Source organism: Acartia tonsa, chromosome 4, assembly GCF_053477335.1.
Source record: "Acartia tonsa isolate MP-2025a chromosome 4, ASM5347733v1, whole genome shotgun sequence".
Classification (NCBI taxonomy): domain Eukaryota; kingdom Metazoa; phylum Arthropoda; class Copepoda; order Calanoida; family Acartiidae; genus Acartia; species Acartia tonsa.
In genome coordinates, this window is record NC_137263.1 from 5,172,664 (window position 1) to 5,196,623 (window position 23,960).

General features: G+C 32.5%; 3 protein-coding genes and 1 long non-coding RNA gene across 5 annotated transcripts; 3 read left to right on the top strand and 1 right to left on the bottom strand.

Moving 5' to 3' along the window:
- Nucleotides 1-1,259: 1,259 nt before the first annotated feature.
- Nucleotides 1,260-23,948, bottom strand: LOC145315758 (uncharacterized). Its single transcript, XM_080155811.1, has 25 exons — nucleotides 23,824-23,948; nucleotides 22,938-22,991; nucleotides 21,854-21,914; nucleotides 21,259-21,320; nucleotides 20,819-20,870; nucleotides 20,381-20,430; nucleotides 19,743-19,795; nucleotides 10,630-10,702; nucleotides 9,682-9,753; nucleotides 8,744-9,029; nucleotides 8,287-8,410; nucleotides 7,795-7,822; nucleotides 7,400-7,485; nucleotides 6,653-6,863; nucleotides 6,131-6,220; nucleotides 5,821-5,913; nucleotides 4,838-4,963; nucleotides 4,297-4,523; nucleotides 3,966-4,026; nucleotides 3,504-3,634; nucleotides 3,174-3,287; nucleotides 2,571-2,688; nucleotides 2,144-2,193; nucleotides 1,872-1,949; nucleotides 1,260-1,358 (listed from the first exon to the last, which is right to left on the bottom strand). Exons 1-25 carry the CDS (start codon nucleotides 23,884-23,886, stop codon nucleotides 1,286-1,288), a joined length of 2,436 nt encoding a protein of 811 aa, XP_080011937.1. The 5' UTR covers nucleotides 23,887-23,948; the 3' UTR covers nucleotides 1,260-1,285.
- Nucleotides 10,817-12,767, top strand: LOC145315764 (uncharacterized). 2 transcript variants are annotated; one of them, XM_080155840.1, is made up of 3 exons: nucleotides 10,817-10,962; nucleotides 11,638-11,885; nucleotides 12,133-12,767. In XM_080155840.1, the coding sequence occupies exons 1-3, from the start codon at nucleotides 10,922-10,924 to the stop codon at nucleotides 12,591-12,593; spliced, it is 750 nt and encodes a 249-aa protein (XP_080011966.1). In that variant the 5' UTR covers nucleotides 10,817-10,921; the 3' UTR covers nucleotides 12,594-12,767. The 2 variants fall into 2 exon arrangements, with proteins under 2 accessions (XP_080011966.1, XP_080011967.1); XM_080155841.1 differs by lacking the exon at nucleotides 12,133-12,767 and having other exon boundaries at nucleotides 11,638-11,922.
- Nucleotides 12,763-16,290, top strand: LOC145315767 (uncharacterized). Its single transcript, XR_013878129.1, has 2 exons — nucleotides 12,763-12,963; nucleotides 14,234-16,290. It is a non-coding gene; the product is annotated as an uncharacterized LOC145315767 (long non-coding RNA).
- Nucleotides 16,918-19,217, top strand: LOC145315759 (uncharacterized). Its single transcript, XM_080155812.1, has 2 exons — nucleotides 16,918-18,829; nucleotides 19,053-19,217. Exons 1-2 carry the CDS (start codon nucleotides 17,091-17,093, stop codon nucleotides 19,054-19,056), a joined length of 1,743 nt encoding a protein of 580 aa, XP_080011938.1. The 5' UTR covers nucleotides 16,918-17,090; the 3' UTR covers nucleotides 19,057-19,217.
- Nucleotides 23,949-23,960: the final 12 nt, after the last annotated feature.

Sequence of the window (23,960 nt, forward strand, 5' to 3'; positions counted from 1 at the left end):
CGATGTGGTGACATAGCAACTGTTTATTTACTGGTCGTATAATACAAGAAAAAATCAAAGAACACAAAATTGTACACCACCCAAAAAAAAAGATTGTCCAACATCCTAATCTAAACCTTTCAGTAAAATCCTTCTTCATCCTTTATTTCAATTCAAAATATGATTGTATTCTCTCTTTAATTAAGACTGCTTCATCGTATTTTAAGATTTATGTTCATTATGTTAATTTAAAATAAAGTTCTTGTGTTATTTTCATTAAATTGTAATCAAGTTAGCCAAAATGAACTTTTTAGCTTAATTATTTTGTTAACATGTATTTATTAATGTAAGTTTTTTTATACAATGAAGCAATTTTTTTAATATTGAAGCAATTATATTTATATTATTATTTTTATTTGTGTAACAGGAAATAATTGAAATCAAATGTTTTGTAAGATTATATCATAATTACATAATATTATTCAAATACTTATTATACATAAATCTTCGTAAAATTACAATATTTTGTACTATATACTGTATTATATCATAAACTTATGATATTCTTCCGTATGCATATTAATAAAAAAGTTTTTAGTTAAAAATAAATGCAATTTTGAATTTAATAATATTAAATGCTTTACGGATTTTTAAAATTTTTTAATTCTATTCAACTATTAGGGATAAGACTATGGACGATAAAGTGATGTACATCTTCTTAGATATATTAGAAAATGATACCTTCATTAGATTAAAAGGCGTTATCAATTTTGATAATTTGAGTAATAGGTTAGGTTATAGGCAAGGGGACCGAGCGCTGCGGCTAGGCAGGCTAGTGAGCCAAGCGCTGTGGCCAGAGTTCATAGCTCTATCGGGGGAGGGGGGTGCTCAAATTTTCAAAAGAGAATATTACCAATTAAAATTATTGTTTGAAAAGTTTGAGAAGATTGAGTACCAATTAAGCGAACGAATAAAAATCTTGCATATAAAACTTTGAGTACAAGTAAAATTTACAGATAATTGATCCCTTTCCAGGGGTGTATATTCTACATGGGATCCCCGGCTCAGGGGGGGGGGGGGGGGGGAAATAAAAAATAAGTGGTTGGAGCCGGGGAAAAAAAAATAAATCTTGTGCAGAATATACACCCCTATCCCTTTCTCTAAAAAATATTAGGTACATAGGTAGGTACTAATTAAATTAATGCATGTATACAATACAATTACATACATAATACCTATTTTTTTCTTTAAAAAACATTATAATGTATGTAATAATATGCCTATTTTGAAATGAAATATCTATCTACTATCTCCAATTATTTCTGATTTTTTTCATTCTTATTTTCTCCGCTGGAGGTATGACTCGTGTTCTGATTCCCCTGAAGAAAAAAGATTAGTTAATAGATACTACTTTTGAGTTCAATTTTAGAAATAAGGAATAGTAACCGCCCATACACGGAAACATTAATCAGAAAGATAATTTCAACTTGGAAAGAAGACAATGAAAATAGAAATAGAAAAAGAATGTAGAATATATACCTAGATATTATGACAGAGGAAAATCAATTTAGCTTGCTTTAACTTGTCTATTTGTCATTTCGTTTATCCAGTAGGAGGGGATTGGGTAAAGGGGGTAGAAGGGGAAAATTGTTGTTTTAGCCCGCAGCAAGTTTCACTGTATTAGAGAAAATAAAAATCTAGTATATGGTCAAAGTAATTACATATCCATTGAAAAAGCGTCAGAGGTATTATGTAACATAGAATATCAATGATATTTTAGAAAGAGGAATATAAAGATGCAACATTCAAATCTTTCAATTACCCCCTACTACATAAGGTTTGTCAGTCAGGGAGGCGTAGTGAGAGGAATCAAAAACTATAAAAAAAATTACCTGGCTGGACAATCATCTACATGTTCATCCATGATTATCTCTGGGATTAACTGGTTACAAAAATCACATCTTCCTTTCCTGAGGTAATCTTTTTTTATAAAATCTAAACATTAATAAGCTTCCCTATAAATTACATTAATATTTAGTTATACTATAGTTAGACCTTTTAAAATATAAGAATATGAAAAAAATAGCGGAAGGCACAAAAAATGCAGGGCATTTTTTTGGATGATGTATAAAAAACGCACAATAACAAGAATTGAAATACAAACCTATCATATATATTTACATGGAGTCCGTTTCCCCCATTCATCTCCAATCCCTGAACAATAAGAAAACATATTATTTTTTCTTACACACGTAATAGGCAGTTTAACGGATACGTAGTTAAGAGACGCGCACGCTATGTTAGTCTTGGAAAAGACAAATCACGTGACCACAGCATAACAAATATTTATGGATGGATTTAGGTAAAGGCTAAAGTTATGTAAATAATACAAATAAGCTCAATTTAGGAAAGCGGGTCTGGTTTTTGTCGCGTGAACCTAATACAAAAAATTCCTCCCCATCGTATGGTTGTACCTCAACCCTAAACTTTACAACACTATAGTTAACACAATAACTATTACTCATAAATTTGAATATAAATAAGAGACCTACATCATAACACCAAAAAGTGGATTTATGAAATTCTCGTACCTGACAACCCATGGCATGCTCTTCCAATTCTTCCATTTTCATCCTTCGCTGGCAAACAGGACAGTCTCCAAATTTGGGGATTTTACCCACGTCAATTATTCGGGGACTGTCGTCAACACTATAATAAAGAAATATTTATATTTTATGATATTATCAGGGGCTGCTATTCAGCTAATTAATTCCATTTGCAATTGCAGCAAAATTCAATATTTTGTTGGGGTAAAGTTGGCTATTAACTTGTTTCTTTGTGTAACTGAAGGGGAGTGGGTATGGAGGGGGAGAAAAAAGGGAAGAGCGTTGTGGGGGAAATTTTCACTTAGAATTTTGTGTCAGTATCACATACCCTTTTCCAGGGTATTATAAAAATGAACTTGTCATTAAAATAGGCGAGCATATTTTTGTTCCACGGAGGTAACTACATATTTATGTTTAGTTTCTGTTTCTGGTTAAATGTTATTTCCACTTAAAATTTTTTTTTTTTAAATACAAGTTTTTTTTTAAAATTCTTTTTTTATAGTCAAATTATCCAAGAAAGAATAGAACACTTTATCTCTACAACATTCAGACAATTCAATAGGTATGAGTATAAAAATGTTAAAATACCTTATTACTGAAGATTTGTTTTCTCCAGGTTTCATGGAAGATTTGGGGGTTGAAAATCTGAAAGACTTGGGAGTGCATGATGATACCGACAGTTGAGTTTTCTCTTCCGAGTCACTAATTCAATTATATTTATAAACACAATTATATATCAATTCTTCTATCAAGAATGGATAAAAGAGTATTAGGGTAAATTCTTTAGGCGGTAAGAACGAACCATAGTTTGATCAAAGTAACAGTTTCAAAACTTTTCCACTCATCATTTAATGAGTAATTTTGTTTATTATAATTCCTTTGTCCTATCCCTTTAACCTTGATCTTAATGTTCCTTACCCAGTGCATGTAGCGGCATGTTCCTCCAACACATCCAACTCCATTTCTTTGTTACACAGAGGACAACAATTTAGGGGAGCTTCACTTGTATCCAAGTTGTTTTCTAAGCCTGTGCAGTCAGCAGCATGCTCCTGTCAAGACAATTTATGAGGAATACAATTAGGTATTTCAAAATTGAATAAAGGTATTAAAATTGTAGGGGTTCCATTTATCTCCTAATCTATAAAGTGCATATTTTGTCTTTGAGTATTTATTTAAGAAGTTTTCAACTACTAACAATTTTGTTTCGACTTTTATACATTTTGTATTCTAATTATTCAGTTCTGACACTCTAAAAGTGATTGTTTTCGTTTGTCATATCGTTTCAGAGCTTCTCTTTTATGGATGTTGTCATCCTTGTTTCTTTACTTTGATTAAAATAAGAAAGAAAAATGTCAACAATTTGATCAAATATATAACCACCTGAATCAATGATGGAGAAAAAAGCTTTGAACACATTGGACATTCAACCATTGAATCTTTCCTAAAAAAAAAGTGAAATATTCTTGTTAAAACCCAAAAAAGCCTAGGTAATTAAAAAAAATTGAAACGTCAATTTTGTACAAACATTTGGAAACTTTCGAAAACTTTCACCTTAAAAATTATGTATTCCTTTGTATTTTTTTATGCTATCGGATGGACGGCTAAAACTTTAAGATTTTTTTAATATGATCATTTCTAATCGGAAAATTAAATTTAATTGTCTTGTCTCCTATTTAAGATACCTATATTATGTAGATTTTCGTACACAAACCTTTTCTGTTTCTCTCCTCTTTCATCTTCATCAACAACTTGGATTGTATCAACATTTTGATCTACACTTTCAATAACATCCTCGTCAACTAATACTACTTCATCAACTGAGGAATCCTCAGTCTTCCCGTAATTGTTTATAAACTCCTTAATCTCTTTTATCAATGGTTTGTTATTTCTTACTTTGGTTGGAGAATGATTCTTAAATAATCTTTCCAAATGTTCATCCTATAAAATTAATAAAATGTTGTAAATTTTACATTCTTCTACAAGGATTAATTAGCTTTCTACTTGATAAACAAGAACAAATTTGTTAGTGACAACAAGCTAACAAACACTTAAGATAGTTAGATAAAAAAAACAATACATTTAGGTACAAGAATAACAAAAATCAAAAGAAAAGCAAAAATACGTATTTTTGGGTGTTTTTGTGAGGTTGAGTGTGTTGTACAATGTGATCACAGTATGAAGAGAGATAACACAGAATTCCCATAATCATAAAATAGATTTCTCACTTTAATTACATCGACAAAAAAACTTACTTTAACCAGAGGATCATAGAATTTGTTTCTATGAACAAGGAAAATATCTGGTCCACATTTGAAAAATCTCACTGTTTCATAACTTTCCACATTCAAAGGTTTGTCTGAATCTCTCAGCGGTAAGCACTGAAAAGTAACCAGTAACATTAAATTCCAAGAAGAACTAAAAGTTAAGACTAACAGTTCCATCCCTGATATCTGAGGGGCATATTGATGAGCAATCCTTGAATAAGAAAGCTAGAAGTCTCTAAAAATCTAGCTTATTGCTGGACAGAAAAAGCTTTCATTTATAGGTCCCGAAAAAGTTTTCAACTACTAACTCACTCACAAAGCAATCTTAAAGAAAAAAAATTGTCACAGCCCTTATGAAGTATTTATTTCAGGGTTTGAGGCAGTGCCCCCCCCCCCCCCCCCTCCCACCTAGATTAGGGCATTAAAAAATACAAGTAGAATACTTGAGATTGTTTTTTTTCACAAAAAAAATCTTAAACAAAGAAATATTAACTTGTTCAATTTTTTTAACGTTTCAACAGGGGTGTATATTCTGCATGGGATCCCCGGCTCAGGGGGGGGGGGGGGGGGGGGAATTAAAAATAAGTAGTTGGAGGGAGAAAAAAATGTAAAAATTAAGAAAACTGAAAACATTTTTTCCATTTCGCCCCCCTCCTTGGTTAACAAAACTAAAAAAATGTGTGGTGGGAGGGATAAAATAAATAAAATATAGAGTTCTTTAAATATTTTTCTATTTCCCCCCCCCCCCCCTACTTTTTAAGAAAAATCTAGGGGGGAAAAAAAATAAAAAATTTTGTAGCAGGGGAAAAAAAATAAATCTTGTGCAGAATATACACCCCTGCGTTTCAATTAAATAGTTTTTCTGACATTAATCTATTCGTAGCTAGATATTCGCTCTTAGAGCAATGCATAAAGAATCTTAATATCATTCATTAAAATAGTACGATCTGCAGTAGGTAAAAACTTCTTACCCTATCAGTCTTATAATTATAACGTTGAAAAAGTACTCCAGCTTGTTCCAGTTCTTCCAGAGGTATTTTCAGCAGATGCGCTGGATTGTATCCCTACAATATTTAAGGTAAAGAGTGGCAGGGATATATTCTTAGAGTAAATAATGACGACAGGTAAATAAAATATTATACAGATATAAAAAATTACGATCATTAGTTAAAAATTATAAAAGAACAATATTATTCTCTATAAAAACAAAGCAATTTTGAATGTCTCAATTTAATCTATTTCAAGCCCTTTCTCCGTAGCATTATTATAAACAAAAAATACCAGGACAGCTTTTGTGAACTTTAAAGGTAATGTTTTTTCCGCTTCCATGGCATTTCTGGCATTTATTGGAGAATACCAACCATCCGCATTCTAAACAAAATAATTTTCTATGTATTTTTTGTAAAAGAGAGGGGGACACTTTATCTTTAGAATCAAGATAGTATTTATTAGGACTGGCAATCCAAATCCGCCCAATTTTGCCCTAAATTATAGTAAATTTTGTTAATTTTATTACTTTTGTAATACTTTTCATGCTCATTTTAGGCTAGATTTTTTTTACTTATAAAAAGACTGTTAAAAATATTCTTAGAATCCTCCAGAAAAAAAAACAAGAATCCGCAATCCGCGGATTTGTCCGGATTTTTGTAAGAATCCGAATCCGACCCAAAAAATCGGCGGATTGCCATCCCTAGTATTTATTTACAAGAGTAGTTTTAACCTATTCAAATTGTACTTTACATAAATTGTATAACGCTATCATGAATTTAAGAATTAAATACAAGAAATATGAAAAGTTCTTACTGGAACTGCTTTCATGTCAGGTTTTATCTTTGTTCTACTTCCAGATTTTACTCGCTGCCGTTTGGCTGGCTGCTTCTTCTCTGAGGAACTACTCTTACGTTTGGTTAGGCGACTAGGGGTTTTATTAGTAATATTATGACTAGAACTAGATGGGCTATCTTCTTTTATTTCAATATTGTCTTCTTCTTCAGACAAATCTATAACCGCATTCCTAAATATAACAAAAATATTTAACCAACTTAAAATGTTACGTGATTTTTTAAGGATGTATTTCAGTTTCAATAGTGGAAGGTTTTAACAAAAATTTTCCCCATTTCTAAAGACAATCAGTGGAGAAGGTTGTAACGTGCAAGAAAACTGATTTGAAGAACAAGCCTTTGCGGGTGGAGCACTCAATTAAATTGAAATACTTAAGTGTTTTATTCACCAACTAGAGGCTGTACTTCTAGCATCTAGGTGTTCTCTATTCTAAGAGGCAGGAAAGGATAGAAAAGGGCTAAAACTATGATATAAAGCTAAAATTAAAGTTGTTTAAAACCATCCTATGACCTATATGAATCCTCCCTAAAATCTTAAGCAACAGACAAAAAACCTTGATATTCTAAAATTAAAAGGTTAAAGCAATATAACGGGAAGTCGGCATGTAGTAAAATTAAAAATTTAAAATAAACTAAACTATTAGCTGGTTAACTGTTCCTGTATACTGGGAAGAATAAGATTTATGATATTATAACTTAATCTACACACCTGTTTATTCTCTTATTTTCTTTTTCTTCACCTTGATCACTTGTTACCGAGGAAATTTTTCTCTTTTTAGTGCTGTCAGAGGAAGGCTGAAATAGTAAATGTTAAAAAAAAACTATTTATCATTTGGCCCATGAAAGCGTTTATTCAAACCCTGGTTTCTGTATATTTTATATAAATAGGGCATAAAGAATTAAAATCGATGCAGGCAAACCAAAAATGGGCGCCTTATAACATTTATAAATAGAATAATCACAATGAATAAGCTCTTTACTAGGAGAAAAAATTATCTGGGAATTCAGTAAGTCATCAAAATGCAACTATTAATAATAAAATTTTAAACGACACTTCATTAAGGATGTTATAGTATGTCAAAAAAGCTACATCATTTATTTTACCTTATTTTCTAGAATCTCCACTCTTTCTCTGAAATAAAATATGCATTATTCAACATTAACAAGGATGAATATCAAACATATATTGAAGCTTTGTAAAGAGAAAATTATCATGATTTTAAAAAAAAATTAGTTGGTGAAACAAATGTCTATTAGTAGCTCAGCAGCATTGTAAATAAATCATTAAATTTGACTGTTTCTTTTCAATTATTCAAAGAAGACAAGGGAATATAATTCTGGCCCTAAAAGGCTTCAGTACTGAGGTCCTAACTATCAAACTAAACCCATTAATTTTTTTAAAATTGGTGGAAGAACCGAAAACTAAAAGACTTTTTGAAAAAAAAAGTACTGAAAACAGGAGCGGATCCATATGTAAGATGTATTTAATCAAATAAATAAGAAAACTTGAATTAACTGAATGCAGTTAGGGGAGCGGAGGTCTATCAACTTCATTAAGTTTGCCATTTTTATTCCAAAATCAATGTAGATACATACACAAGATATTGTTCAGAAGCAAGTTTCAGAATTCTTTTTTCCTGTTTGGTAACATCCTGTCCAAATTTTTGTATCCACAATCGCTTCACCATATTGTAACTTACAACTTCAAGCTCTTTCAGGTCTTATAACATTACAAAGATATATTGTTTGATTATACATAATTAAAGATTTTCATACAAAATCTTAACCCAACCTTTTATACTTATAAAAAAGTTACAGGATATTTTTCTCCCAAGAGAAATCACTCCTAGAAAAAATGCCACACAAAGAAATAAATATTTTTTCTTTTAATTTTAAAAGATCGATTTACCCCATTCCACCTCCCTCAATTGCTCAAGTTTAACTTAAGATAACACATTTCAAGGCATCAATCTTGACTTATTAGTACGTTGTTTATGATAAATACCAAGACAAAGTGTTGTTGTTAGTTGGTAAATACTAAAAAGTATCTTACCATAATCCTTCAACGTTGTTTCAAGAAACTTCAAACATTTTTCAAAAAACTGTGCACTTCTGAGTTCTAAATCATTACTTTCATCCACCTCTGCATTTTCGTGAGAATTACTATTGGGTGTATTATCCTTTTGTACTTTAATTGTGCTAGTTTCTGACGGAGATACTGTATCAGATTGACTTGTTTTTTGCGTTGACAAAGGGCTTCTCTTTTCTGAAGATTTTCTTGCTGAGAAAATACTAGAAAATGGTCTGAATGGACTTTGGTTTGTTGTAGGTTTCATCATCTATGCAAAATAAATGGGTATAAATTTTCATATATAACCAGCACACAGTCTTCAGTTTTCATCTCTAATTTTAATTTTCATTTGGAATTTATTTTTTTTTTTAAATCTTCCATTATTATCAAAGGGGTAGTTTCACGAAATGCAATTGAACTTAATTTAGTGAACCGCATATTTTTTCCTGGTTAATAGGTTAAACTGCATTTATATGGCAAATATTTGAAAGAATTTATAATTGAAAATAAATATAGTATAACCCATTAACTTGCCAAAAATAGGTATGCGGTTCACTAAATTAAGTTCAAATGCATTTCGTGAAACTACCCCTTTAGACAATCCCGTATTGAAACCATATCGGTTAGGGGCGCGTCCAAGGGCATCCAAGCTTTTTTATTTGGGGGGGGGGGGGGTAATCTTTACATCCCTCTACTTCCCCCCCCCCACACACATTGGACGTCCTTGGGCGCATCCGCTTGTATTTATTTGGGAATCAACTTAATGCATATCTTATTCCACGGCCTTTTTTTAAAGTAGGAGGGGTCACTAATGATTTAATGAATCTAAAACTTTCATCCCTCCCGCTATGGCTTACCAGCTACTAAGACATGATTTTAGATGAAAATTTCGGTAGATTCACGCTAAAAATTAAGCTTACATTGAACTTTTGTTGAATAAATGTGTTGAGTTCACTTTCCTCAACCTTACTGGATGCGACCGCGTCTGATGTCTAAAAAAATATTATTTAATGAGAAATGTTACTTTTAAGATAAGGGGGGGGGGGAGTTTGTACAGTTATAGGAAATAAAAATTCAGTACCAAGTTTTGCCCTGGCCGTATGGGCTTGTTTTTATAGTTATCAACCTAATTCTTTTTGTAAACTCTCTTATATGATTGGATCTACCTGTTAAATTTTTTTAAATTGAATTTTGGGACTTTTCCTCTAGGGGCTAGTGGGGCAAAAGACCCCCCCAAACACTAAAATTTTAAGTTATGAGCTTATTTTTAAAGATATCGAGCTGATTTTTTAAATGGAAGCTTTTATTACATAGATGAGTTGATTAGCCTCCTCATATTTCATTTTTGCACTTTACTTCAAGGGGCTTTTGGGGTAAAACAACCCCCCAAATACAAAATTTATAAGCTTTGAGCTTAAAAGCCCCTAGAGGTAAAGTGCAAAAATGAAATATGAAATGGCTAATCAACTCATTTATGCAATAAAAGCTTCCATTTAAAAAATCAGCTCGATATCTTTAAAAATAAGCTCATAACTTAAAATTTTAGTGTTTGGGGGGGTCTTTTTCCCCACTAGCCCCTAGAAGGAAAGTCCCAAAATTCAATTTTCATAGTTTTACAGGTAGATCCAATCATATAAGAGAGTTAAAGAAAGAAAAGAATTAGGTTGATAACTATTAAAACAAGCCCAAACGGCCAGGCCAAAATTTGATACTGAATTTTTATTTCCTATAACTGTACATTACAAACTTCCCCCCTCTTGATGCCTAGTTTTTTCATTTAGACAATTAGGTCTAAAAATATTGGTCTCTCAGCAGAGGTTAGAGACTAGTGCAATAAATGGACAATTTTTTTATAACGAAAAAATTACCTGATTTATACTGTTTGATTTAAGAATGCCAGTAACATCAACAATTGACAGGCCAAAACAGTCATTATCAAACCTTAAACATGAATTGTAAATATTAATCTTTAAATAAGTTTCGAACTTGTCAAAAATGCAAATAAAATCAAATGTACGCATGTAGGTGCACAAGTTCAATGGGCGTGGGCTCGTTTAAGTCCAAGGAAAATCAGCGGGTATCTTCATATCTTACTAGAGTGTCAAGCAATAAACATCTAATTCTATTATTTTCAGATATTAAATTGTGTCGATTGACAAAATGTCTCAATCTGGTGGGGGAGGAAATGGTGATGCGGCCAGGTAATATAATTATTTAATTATTAGAATTTTAAAAAAAGATAAAATTTAACTTTATGAGGGATTAGTTGAATTTATAGTTCTCCCTATGGAGAATATCTAATTGGGTATTTGTTCTGATTAATAATAATTTCTTTTTTTCTCCCCTCCCTAACCCTATCCCAAATTAAAGATAATAAAAACGTCTTTCTTTGATTTTAATGAGAACTGATAAAGGGGGTACTGAAAATTTATGTCAGAATAATTAACCTTAATTTTATTCAACTATTTATCCGATTGTTTCTTTGATTTCGATGTTTAGCATTTTGTTATTCTCTAGATATATTGTAAATGGGTACTATTTTCACATTATCCAATAGAGGTTCAATATTTAATATTTATTTTTCAATATTTCTAGAGAAATTTTTGATTTTCGAAATATTTTCTTTTGCCACTTTTAGTGGTTCTATTTTTATCCTTTAATATATTGAGCATAAAAGCCGGAATTATGAATTTTATTATAATCTTTAAATACCTAGTAATTTAAATATAATCCCGGTTTTTATTTTTGCTCACAGTTTTGAAAGGATATTATATCTATCATTCTTAATAAGAATGTTATTTACAGCATTAGAATTCGTTCTAATTTGTTTATGCAGTTTATTTTACAACCCCAGTTAATGAAATTTTTAATTTCAGGGTTGATTACAAGAGAAGACCCTTGGCAGAGTATGGCGTCTTTCGTCCTGATTGCCCAGTTGCCTCCAAGTTATACGCAGCCATTTGTCTGCGTGTTTTTAATGGTTCTGCTAACGGCGAATTTAGAGTTTCATTCAACTCCCAGGCTGATATCAGATTTCCTGTAAATTTAATGGAGTTGTTTCAAGCTGAAGATTTAAGAGGCTTCCATGCTAATGTTATCCTTAAACCCGATGAGCTGGTTTTCGAGGAAAGTTTATAATTGGACTATACTTTAAATTTCCTTCAGGATTTTTTTTATCTTTTTATTTTTCTTTCAATTAATTATTTTCATTTCTGTTTTCTTCTTAAATTCCTACTCAAATATTTTTTTCATTTTTCTTTCATTTTTTCTTAAATTTTCTTTTATTCCTTTCTTTATTAAACTTATACTTTTCTTTCTTCAAAAACAGTATTTTTCTTTCTTGTCCATTTATAAACTATCAATTTTTTCTCAGGATAATGTTTTATACAGTAAATGGACGTCTTTAAAGCAGCTTGCCTCTGGTCGTATGATGGCCGTTCAGCATGAGGCAATTGACTTGGCGCTTGCCTATGATCGCCTAGTAGAGATTCTTGATCCTTTGGAGGATGTCTGTTATAGACTTGAATTATCTGTCAATTCCGCCAAAAGTCTTGGCTTTGACTTAATCGTTAAAATGTTGCCTGCTAGTCCGGCCAAGCTAAATGATGATTGTCGCCTCAGTGGGAGTGATGTTGGAGGGACTATTGTTCACACAATTGATGTTACCCCAGTTTTATTTAAGGGATGGATGTATTTTTGCACATTTGTTATTCAATTTCTTTTTTTTCTGTCTTTAGTAACAGTTTTATTTCCCTCCCTTTTTATTTGTTTTTCACATTTTTTTCTCTCCTTTCATTTTCTTTCTTCAAAATTAAAATGGAAATTATTTTAAAACAAATTTCTTTATTCTTAGGTACCTAATATTTTAAATTTTTTAAATATATTTTTCCCCTTTAAATTACATTTTTTTTCCGTGCATATTATACATCCCTTTTTATAGGATAATGATTGTTCTGATTTAAAACCCTTGTATCCCACGTGCCCCATTCTATGCAGCGACTCTCTACTAACTGATGCCCAGTACTATCAGATTACCCGGGGCATTTTTCCAGCCGTGATGCTGAAGTTTAGGATACACGCTAACCTTCCTATCAGAGCTGCGGCAGTTTATGTGAAGGATACGAAAGCTTTATCTGGCAATAGCCTTCGTTATCCCAAGATGTCCAAAGCATTCCAAGATAGTGCTATTCCGATACAAAAAGGTATTATTTCAAAATATGGTGCTAAATTCGATATTAAACAGTATATACCTGTTTTGCCGCCTTATTTATTAACTTTTGTAAGTCTACATTTGACAACCTCTACTTGGAATAGCTATAAAACAGCATGGTGCGCCTTTTTTGATTTTATAAAACACCGTGGCTTAAAAGTGTGCCTACCAGCATCTTCTCAATTGTTACAAAGTTTTGCACATTACCTGTATGTTTGGCGAAATCTTAAGTCATCTACAATTCAATCTTATCTGTCTGGTTTGAAAAAGCTTCATGAATTGAACTATCGTAGTACTCGTTGTTTTGAAGATCCTTTGTTAGCATGTTATTTGACGGGTATTGAAAACTATGAAGCTTTAACTGATAACAATCCTTTTCGTAGAAATGTTATAACTTTTCCCATCCTTCAACTTTGGGGCCACCAGATTTTTACTTCAAATTTAAATGAAATGGATAAGACAGTTTTATTTATTAGCATTCTGGTTGGCCCGAAGGATGGGCGAACTTGTTTCAGTGCAAGGCTCTACAGTAGATTTGATCCGTGCCCTGACTTGGTCTAAAGTTAAAATAAGAGACCCTTCACATTATACAGTTTTAATTATACGCCCTAAAGTAACTGACAAAGCTTCCCCTGTTGGTCAGGTCCTGGATTTATGGGCATACCCTGATGATAACCGATACTGTCCAATTTTTTACCTAAACCGTCTCCATGATTTATGCTGGGAAAAGGAAAAAGGAAAAAATGATGACATTATTTTTCAATGGACTAGTGGCGCCCCTGTTACTTTGGCAGCCATCAACAACTATTTAGCTTCCTTATTAACTCCAAAGTTTAATAATCCTGCTGTTAAATTTACTTGCCATTCATTTCGAGCTGGTCTTCCCAGCATGATGGCTACAAATCCTGAATTATTTACAGAACAGGATTGTCGTATATCTGGCGGATGGCAGTCAAAAACTGTCCGCCGATATACTAGACAGCATGGTATTGCCCAAGGTCGTGTGATAAAAAAATTCCAGGGCTTCTTAAGACAGTAATAGTAAGATAAGTTCATACTAATGAATCATTACTTGTGATAATATAAGTTTTTTCTGATGTCAAGTTTATATTCCTAATAAGTTCTATGTGATAATATGATAGGATTTTCTTTTGTTAACGGATTATATTTATCTCTGCAATAATTTTGCATAAAATTTGGTAATTTTTTTTTGGGGTTCTTTTTCATTATTCATTACATATGACATTATAATTTAATTTTAGACATTCCTGTTGTGTCTGATATTGACGCCGTCCTTGCTGCTGCCATTACTGACGCCTCTAATGAGATTGGGCATAATCCAAAACTCAAAAAATTGATGCTCATGAATCTCTGGCGGATGCTAAAATGCGTCATGAGCATAATTTAAATGTTGATATCCATCCTCCCCTTCCACCCCCTGTGTCGAGTGCCTCACATCCTCCCCCTCCTCCATCTGGCTACAATTCTCAATTTTCTACAGCTCAAACTAATTATACTCCCCCTCCTTATGTGGGTCTTACTGGATGTAACTCCACCCCCACAGCTACTACTGGATTAAATCATTCTACGGCGTTTAACAGCTATAATCCCCCCCCTCCTTCTTATTCTTTTTCTTCGGGAATTGATGAAGGACAGCTTAGCGCAGGTCAATTAAATTTGACTGATTCTGATCTCCATACAAAATTTCCAGTTTTGTACAGCCAAAGTTATTTTAACAAAAATCCTGCTTTTGTATATTTAAAAATGGAGACCTTAGCTAAGCAAGAAATTGAGTGCAGTAATAGACTTTACACCGCCCCCAAAACAGTGCTTGATAAACTGCAAGCTAATAATGAAAGCATCATTATCCCCACAGAATACCCCACTGCTATCGATGACTTGCAATTCAATTTGCACCCAGTTAGATATGCCAGATTTCCCATTACTCCTCCCACTCAGTTATTTACTATGGCAGCAAATCTCAACGTAAATCCTCCTCCTATTACTAGTTATGATTTTAGTCATTTAAAAAATGTCCACCAGGTGACTCCGACAGCATATGTCGAGTCACATAATTTGACGTCACAGAAATTGACCCTCAAACTTTTTACTGAATCCAATTTTTTAAAAGCTAACTCTGGATTTCAACAATTCAAAATTATTGATCGTCAAGACGCGCAAGCAGAGTTACAAACGGGCGCATCCTTGTTAAATGTGAAAAGTTTTCATGAGTTTTTGTGTTCATTTTTTTGGGCGCGCGTCCTCCGGTCATGTGCCTTCCCCCTAGACAAAAGTTTTGATAGTCTGTATCTGTTTTTTTTGGACAACGATTTTTTTGAATGTCCTTTTAATGCAGACGGTCTAGGGAGAGGGCCCATGAACCAGGGGACGTTTTGCGCGTTATTTGCTGATTATATCATTCAAATGAACAATAGTCGTTATGCAAAAAAAAATGCCTTTCGCCACTACAACAGAATTACATTCCATTTATGTGCAATTTTGCAGAGGTGACCAGCGTTTTAAGAATCATTGTGATCGTTCTATTGCACCACAGTCTCCTTCTCGTAAAGCTCAATCTCGTTCTTTACCTAATAAGAAATCAATTTGTAATTTCTTTAATCTTAAAGATAAAACTTGTTTTCGTGCAAAATTGAAAGATGGCAATAGTTGCAGAGATAAATCCGGTTTTGTTTTCAAACACATTTGTGATTTTCAACTTGCCAATGGTGAACTTTGTGTGAAATACCATCCCAAATTTGAACATCCTACTTAAATTTATTTTTTCATCCTAAGTTTTATTTTGTAAACTTAGTTTTTTGCTTTATTTGATTTAAGTCATTTCTTTCTATTTCATACCTTTAAATTTTAATATTATGTGTGAAATTTAAATATTGTCAGAAAATTTATTAGATGTATGATTTCATTCTAAAGTTCTTTGTAAACTTTTTGATTCAAATTCTATCTTTCTTTTTCATACAGTAAAATGTCTGAGGTGCCAAAGGATTTGGATCCTCTAATTAATTTTCCGGATCATGTTTTCTTTTTCCTTAAAAAAATAATTTATTTTTTATCTTGGTTTTTGTTAAACTTTTATCAGATTTTTGATATATTTCCTTTGGATTACAACTTTTTCATTTTTTAAAACCTTTGTTTTATTAAAACAATTAATGCATTTATGTTTTTCGCATTTTGTTTTGTCATATTTATTAAATATACTTTTGATATATTTATTATTAAAATATATATCTTGGATATTTTATTGATTTATATTAGTGTATGTCATTTTTTTTTTCTTTTTCAATATAATTTTTTATCAAAATTCTTTGTTTATTTCTAATTTTATTTGTATATTTGCTTTCTACTCTATGAATACGTTTTATCGCTTTTTTAATGCTTAGGCATTCCCCCAGGAATAAATGACTGCTTGTATGTTTATTTTTTATCGAGGTTGCGCGAATTTTTACGAGGCTTTAAATATTCGTTTGTAGGTTAAATTTAATTTAAGGTTGCGTGATTCTACGAGGTTATTTTTATGAACATTTTGCGAGGTTATTTTCGAGGTTATATAATAAATAAATTGAATAATTTTCCGATTATTGGTATTTATGTCCGCTTTACGAGATTGACCATAAGTTTAAATCTTTCCTACATTTTTGGTTTCAACCCTAAAATTTTTTTTAGGGGTTACAGCTGATGTACTGGGTCTCCCGCGGACTTCTAGTATTGATGATTGGTTCGAATCTAAAGAGTTTTCAACAACAATCAATGTTCCTCCCGCTAAACCTAAACAATTAAAAAACCCTGAAATACCTATTTTAAAGGAATGTAACAATTATTTATTTTTCTTTTTAACCAAAGACGACATTTGTTTTTTTAAATTTTCAGCGGCATTGCACTAAATTATTTCTTTTTTTACTATAACGGTGACAAATTTTGCAGATTTTTCGCTTTTGATCTATTATTTATAACTTCGTTTTTTAAATTATATTGTTACATATTTTTTTCTAGGATTATGGTTCTTGTCCTTCAGACTCTTTTTGGAAGATTTTTCCCTCTTTTTCTTTACCTGGTACGGGTGACCCTAACACGCCTATCAATGTAGATTTATTAGAATCTGAAATGCGATCAATTCATTCAAAACTAACTGATGTCCAAAAATTTAAAATGCAACGAACGATAAACAATATGAGACACGGCGCTGATGCTCTCATTGATCCTTCCCTTATTACCCCCATGACTGATGAAAACAGTAAAAGTGTTTTACAACCCGAAGTAGCCCGCCACTATACAGACCAGTTAGCAACCATGATCAAAAAGAAATTTGTTGCTGGGCCCTTTGATTCCCCACCTTTCCCGAATTTTAGAACAAATAGTCTTTTCGCTGTAAATCAGAGTGATAAATATTGTCCGATATTGAATTTGTCTAAACCTGATGGAAACAATTTTAACGAAGCTATTATTCCGTCAAAAATGCGTAAAGTTAATATGTCTACAGCTCGTCAATTTGCAGCTAATCTTCGAAATACTGGTCAAAATTCTATTATGTCTAAGCTGGATCATGTATCAGCATATAAGTTAGTCCCAGTTAAACCTGAGCAATTTTACTTGCAGGGTTTTAAATGGTTGGGAAAATATTTTGTTGAAGTGAGACTTATTTTTGGTGCACGGTCTTCTGTACCTAATTATGATGATTTACATCAAACAGTTAGTGATATTGTTAAAATTAAATCTGGTACTGACCGTCAATTTTTACATTGCACCCTGGATGATCAAGTCATTGTCACTCCAAACTTAGAACTAAACAAAGCATTTATCAATACTTATCTTGATTTAGCAAATTACATAAATTTACCTCTTGCTGATACGACTGGACAAGATAAAGCCTTCCTTTATAGAACTTCGGGCACAGTTTTGGGTATCTTTTTTGATACAAAAAAGATGTCATGGACCTATAATAACGATAAACGATTACGTCATATGGCGATACTCCAATCAGCTTTGACTGCCCCTATGGTGTCTTTGGATCTCCTTCAGAAAGTCATGGGTGTTGTCAACACTCTAATGTTATTGTGCCCTCTATTACGATTTTTAAGAGCGCATTTTGTTAAGATCCTAACTGATGCCTATTCTGTTTCTCCTATTCACCTTAATTTAGACGCTATCAACTTTCTCCATTTATGGTTACACATTTTTGAGTCCCTCCAACATGGTTTCCCAATACCTAAAATTTCAAAGTTTCCTCCTGCAATTGTCCAAACATTTGTGACCGACGCAGCTGGTCACCCTGATCCTGATATTCCCTTGGATTACAAGGTTGGAGTTGGTACTGCTGGATATATTGATCCTTGTCCTAAAATAATTTATCTGGGACAAGCTTTGTGGCCTCCTTCTTTTCTTCCTACCAAAGATGTTATTAGCAAGTTTTTTGGTAGAAAAACTACCTTACTTGAAGCCATCGGTCTTATTCTACCTTTGTATCACAATATTCCTTCCATTATGGGAACACATATTGTCTTAAAAGTTGACAATCTTGGAACGGTATGGGCTTATGAAAAAGGTAGATCAAAAGAAGATCCTTATACCAGTGTGATAATGACTGCTCTAAATCATATAGCTGTTTATTTTTCATGTAAGCTATATGTTACCCATTGTCCTCGCCTTTCTTGCGAGGCTGCTGTTATGGCTGATCTTTTGACCCGAACAAATGAACGCGGTATGGATTTTGTTCGTCGTAAGAAGATACCTATCATGTCCGGTTGGCCACCCTCTCTCCTTAATTGGATGTATAATCCAACTTTAGATTGGAACTTGGGTGTTTCCTTGGTCGATGATTTCAAGGCTGTTCTACATTCTACAAGGTTAGGTTTTTCCCTTTTTGGCATGGATGAGTCTTTTTTTCCCTTTTTGGCCGGCTTATGTAATAAATTAGGATTTCTTAACATCTACGGTTTGATATTCTTAGTAGTTCTATGATTACTTAATTAAATAAAACTTTGTTGTTCCGTAGAAGTAAGAAATCCTCAGATTTTAATATTAGGGCTCATCCCATACCGGAAAAAGGAAAACCTTCTTATACTTTAGGTGATACAGTTTATTGCTGACACTCTCTGGATCTTGGAGGTACCTGCCTGATTTTCTGCACGAGTTCAATGGGCGTGGGCTCGTTTAAGTCCAAGGAAAATCAGCGGGTATCTTCATATCTTACTAGAGTGTCAAGCAATAAACATCTAATTCTATTATTTTCAGATATTAAATTGTGTCAATTGACAAAATGTCTCCCCCCCTCCACTCCCTCCGACTTATGTAATAAATTAGGATTTCTTAACATCTACGGTTTGATATTCTTAGTAGTTCTATGATTACTTAATTAAATAAAACTTTGTTGTTCCGTAGAAGTAAGAAATCCTCAGATTTTAATATTAGGGCTCATCCCATACCGGAAAAAGGAAAACCTTCTTATACTTTAGGTGATACAGTTTATTGCTGACACTCTCTGGATCTTGGAGGTACCTGCCTGATTTTCGTAGCAATTAAACAGCAACTACCTACTCTCTAGGATAAAGATGAAAATTTTAAAGTACACAAATATTATGCATGGAGATTTATTATGCGTGTCCAATAAAGTGTACACTCCGTAGTACAACCAAAGAAGATAACGAAGATTATTCAAGTACAACGAGTTAATTACCTTTATGGATGGACACTTTAACTGTTTAGTAGTTAAACTAGTGCATGCAGTGATGACTTAAAATAAATGAAATAGATGCAAACCTGTACGGCTGCTTGCAAGTTATTCTAATTCTATCCCAATACATTTCACTAACCTTAATAAGTAAAAACCTTATCATTATTAGGTGATTTTATGGTATTTCTTTAATAGCTTAACGTAATTTTTAAATCCATGGGTTCATAAGGCATCAAAGTATTAAATTATTTTTAACTCTGAATTTTTATGATTCTAGCCTTTAACACTTTAAAAAAAATATTAGATACATTCAAGTTTGCTTTAACTTTACAGCAACAACATAGTGAATTTCTTTTCCCTGTAAAAATACGGAATATTTCCTTAGTTTAAATTTTTTATTATGCCCCCCGCCCCCGGAGCATGGAGGGAGGAGAGTTATGGATAAGGTTAACATGTTTTAAATTAGATTTATTTAGTATTCTGTTTACTATCATGCTATGTTGGGTCCTGATTGGAACCACTCAGCTATATCTTTAAATGGATCATGTTACTAATAAACTAAGTAATCCTCCATCAATTCTCTAAAAAAATTATTTCAAGTCGCTTAAGATGCAAAGATCGCCTTATAAATGCCTTAATAGTCATCGAATACAACAGTAACAATCATAATGCAAGGGATACAGATATAAAAAATCAAATCTTACTCGTTTTTTGGTTATTTTACCTCTTTGAAATGAGCACCAGTGAAAGTTATCATCTGTTCTTTGTTATCACCTTAAAACCATAACAAGTTTGAACATAAAGAATTCCGGATTATATGAGTATGGCAATGCATGCTTATTTAATCGCCCGCGCAATTTTTATAACGAAACATTTTACCTTTGAGGGCGCAATCCGCTATGTAAGATTGGCAAGAGAAATAATATTGGGGTCTAGTAATTAACCCCCCCTCCCCATCCCTTACTTGACATTATCGTTTCCCCTCTGAATTAAAAACTTAAAACACAAGAAGTTTCAAGAATATTTCCAGTTTAAAATCTTTGGATAAATCTTCAAAAGCTTGATAAAGCAAACATAATTCAGAAAATGATAAACAAATCCTTAAAAGTTAAAAATGTAGAGGAATGTTGTACTATAGAAAAAAATAATAATAACTTATTACCTGATATACTTGTAATCCTATTCATAAAATTATGACTGGCCAGCAATTCACGCTAAAAAATATTTAGGTTCTGAAATCGTTATTTACATATTATGGTGGAGGCAGAAATAATAGCCTAAAACCACCCAAAAACTTAAATTCATAAATAGAATATCTTAAAATCCAGCTTATACCAATAAAGAAATTAATTCTGAAAAAAATCACGTAACATATACGTGTTTTTCAGCTGTCGTTGGGGGGCAACACATCGTAATATTGACGACCTCTCCATTTGCCCCCCAAATATTAATATAGATTTTTTTCGCTTGTTGGTTATTCCTATTCCTGCTTAAAATCATCTCAAGGCATACGTGAAGATTCCCTAAAAGAAGAAATTCAACCAATTCAGCGTTATATTAGCTTACAAACAAAACAAAAAAAAACATTGTCAATCATGATACCTTAGAACTTGGCCATGTACTGAGTCCTAAAGAAACTTCCACTGAAGCACTCCAAAAATTTCCTTTAATTAACAATAAGTTAAAATTGTAGATAAAAGAGTTGATATATAATAATATATGTATATTGTGTAATGTATGTTTAAAATAAGAGAAGCATTGAAAATCAGTCAACTGTTAGACAAAAATACAGACAAAAGACATTTTAATATCGGGAATGTCTACTATAAAAAGGGTGGTATTTATAAGGATGGCTGTGTGTACCGAAAGATCTCGCTGACTGCTGAACCTATATGATTCTTATTTACAATGTAGCTTCTTATATGTCCTGGGGAGGTTTATAGCTATTTTAGGGGAGGGTACTACAACTCTCACAAGAGAAATTTCCTAAATATAAAGGCACCGCACAGTGTTTATTTTTGGTAAACAGCTGATTTTAGCATAGACTTAAAGAAAAAATTTTACATGTCCTAGAGGACTCTAGGGGCGTATCCGCAAATAAGTTATGTATAAAGTAAGTGACTTGTAGTTAAAATCGCATAGGTAAATGGTAGAATAGGTTCTAGGAGTCCATAAAAAAAATTAAAAGGACACTTACCTATATCTATTCTGGTTATGCGTGCTAGGCCTTGCAACGAAAATTCACATATTAAGTCTTCCTGATAAATAAATATTAATATTATTGAAACGTCTAAATATTTAGAGACAAAATATCATCGACAAATCTGTTGTTAGAAGTAAATAAAATAATGAATTCTTAACTTTAATTTCAGCTTCGACTTTAAAAGAAATTAAGTTTATAGTGTATGTTTCATAAGGATGGTCCGGTCCGATACTAGTCTTTACCGTAACAAATACAAATAGCTTTTCCTTTACCAGATTTCTACAAGCTTTAATTAAATGCAGAATTTTATACGTGATAATAATGCGAAATACCAATTTATTTATCGCCATTGTTAAGGTCAAGGGTATATCAATAAGGGTTGGCAATCCGAATCCGAATCCGTTTTTTTTAGCGGATTCGGATTCTTATTTGTTAGGCTAAAATTAACGTCTTGAGTTTCTTCTTTTCATCCCCCCCCCCCTCTTTGAAGGCAAAGATCACAACCCTTCTCAATCTCTCCCCACTTACACCATCAAGTGGAGGGATCAGAAATATGAAAAAACGCAGCTTTAGATTCTTCCCGGTATAATTTAATCCCTTAATTTTTTAAGTCGTTTAGAATATTGCCAGAATCCGGAACCAGTCAAAAATAATAAGAATCCGGAATCAGCGGAGAATCCGTTTTATTTTTGAACGGATTCTTGTAAGAATCCGAATCCTGTCCCAGAATTAGACGGATTGCCAACCCTAATATTAATAAGCTTCTATATTGCAGACCACGGATGGAGAGATAAACATAATATAAAATATGGGCCGTACCAATTCATCTTCCTTGTTTATTTTGAGGGGGTGTGTGTCATCTTTTTAGTCTTAAATATTGACACAACAGCACTTCACTTCTTAAAATCAGTACGTTGAAATGTGTTATACACACACAGTTTTAATGTAAAAAACAATTCAGCGTAACATACGAGACCTGTATTCGCAAAGAAAATACCATAACATTTTCAAGCAGATCTGTAGTAACCACTTATCCATAATACAATATGAGTTTTCAATGTTAATATAAATATAACACCTTAAATCTATTTGGCGAGGTCCATTTTCCATTTCCAGACAATAGGTTTGATAACTAAATAGATTTAAGTCTCAAAAAACGCGCGGCTAGAGCTGTACTACACAATAAGAACACACTTCTTTGTAGAAGTTTCAAAAAATCAACACAGACGAACACGTTAGTTACTGATTTAATTTCATACCAAATCAGCCTTTACATCAAGATCTAATGACGACATGGCAAACTATTTGTAAACTATAGTTTTATAAAAATATCATACATAAAAAAGTTTACAAAATTTGCAAACGGCAGTAAAGTTAAAACACAAAAAATATCTTGATAATTAGGTAGGTATATTAGGATTTTTCCGCAGAAAATTGTTGGCTGCACCCCTAGCGTCTAGGGGCTCTGTATTTGAAGAGGTAGGTAAGGATAAAAAAAAAGATCTATAAATAATATATAACTCAACTCGGGATCTACGTGAACCTTCCCTGAAATGAAGAGCTCAATCGGTTCAGTAGTTCTAGAAATCTTATGTTACATACAATTACACAAACAAACCTTTATACTTTATAATAATATAGGTTAGAAAGAACTAAATTAAACAAGACCACGTGCACCTTGTGCTTGGAGTGTACAGCGTTGGAATATATCTTGGTAAGTGACTTAGGTATGTAATGATTTTTTCTTAAGAAAATGTAGCTCAAAGCACTCTGTATTTGAGGAGGTAGGTAAGGATAGAAAAGAACTATATCTATAAATAATATATAACTCGGGATCTACATGAACCTTCCCTGAAAGGAAGAGCTCAATCAGTTCAGTAGTTCCAGAAATCTTAGGCTTAAGACAAAAAAAAACATTAACATAGGATAAAATAGTATAAAAAGAATTAAATAAACAGGACCACCTTGTGCTTGGGGTGTTCAGCGTTGAAATACGTCACCTCGCACAACTTCATCTTCGAACCCATCTTTCTCAATATTAATATTAAACTAGCATCTGAAACACCACCCTATGTAAAGTTATATGTAAGCATTCAATTAA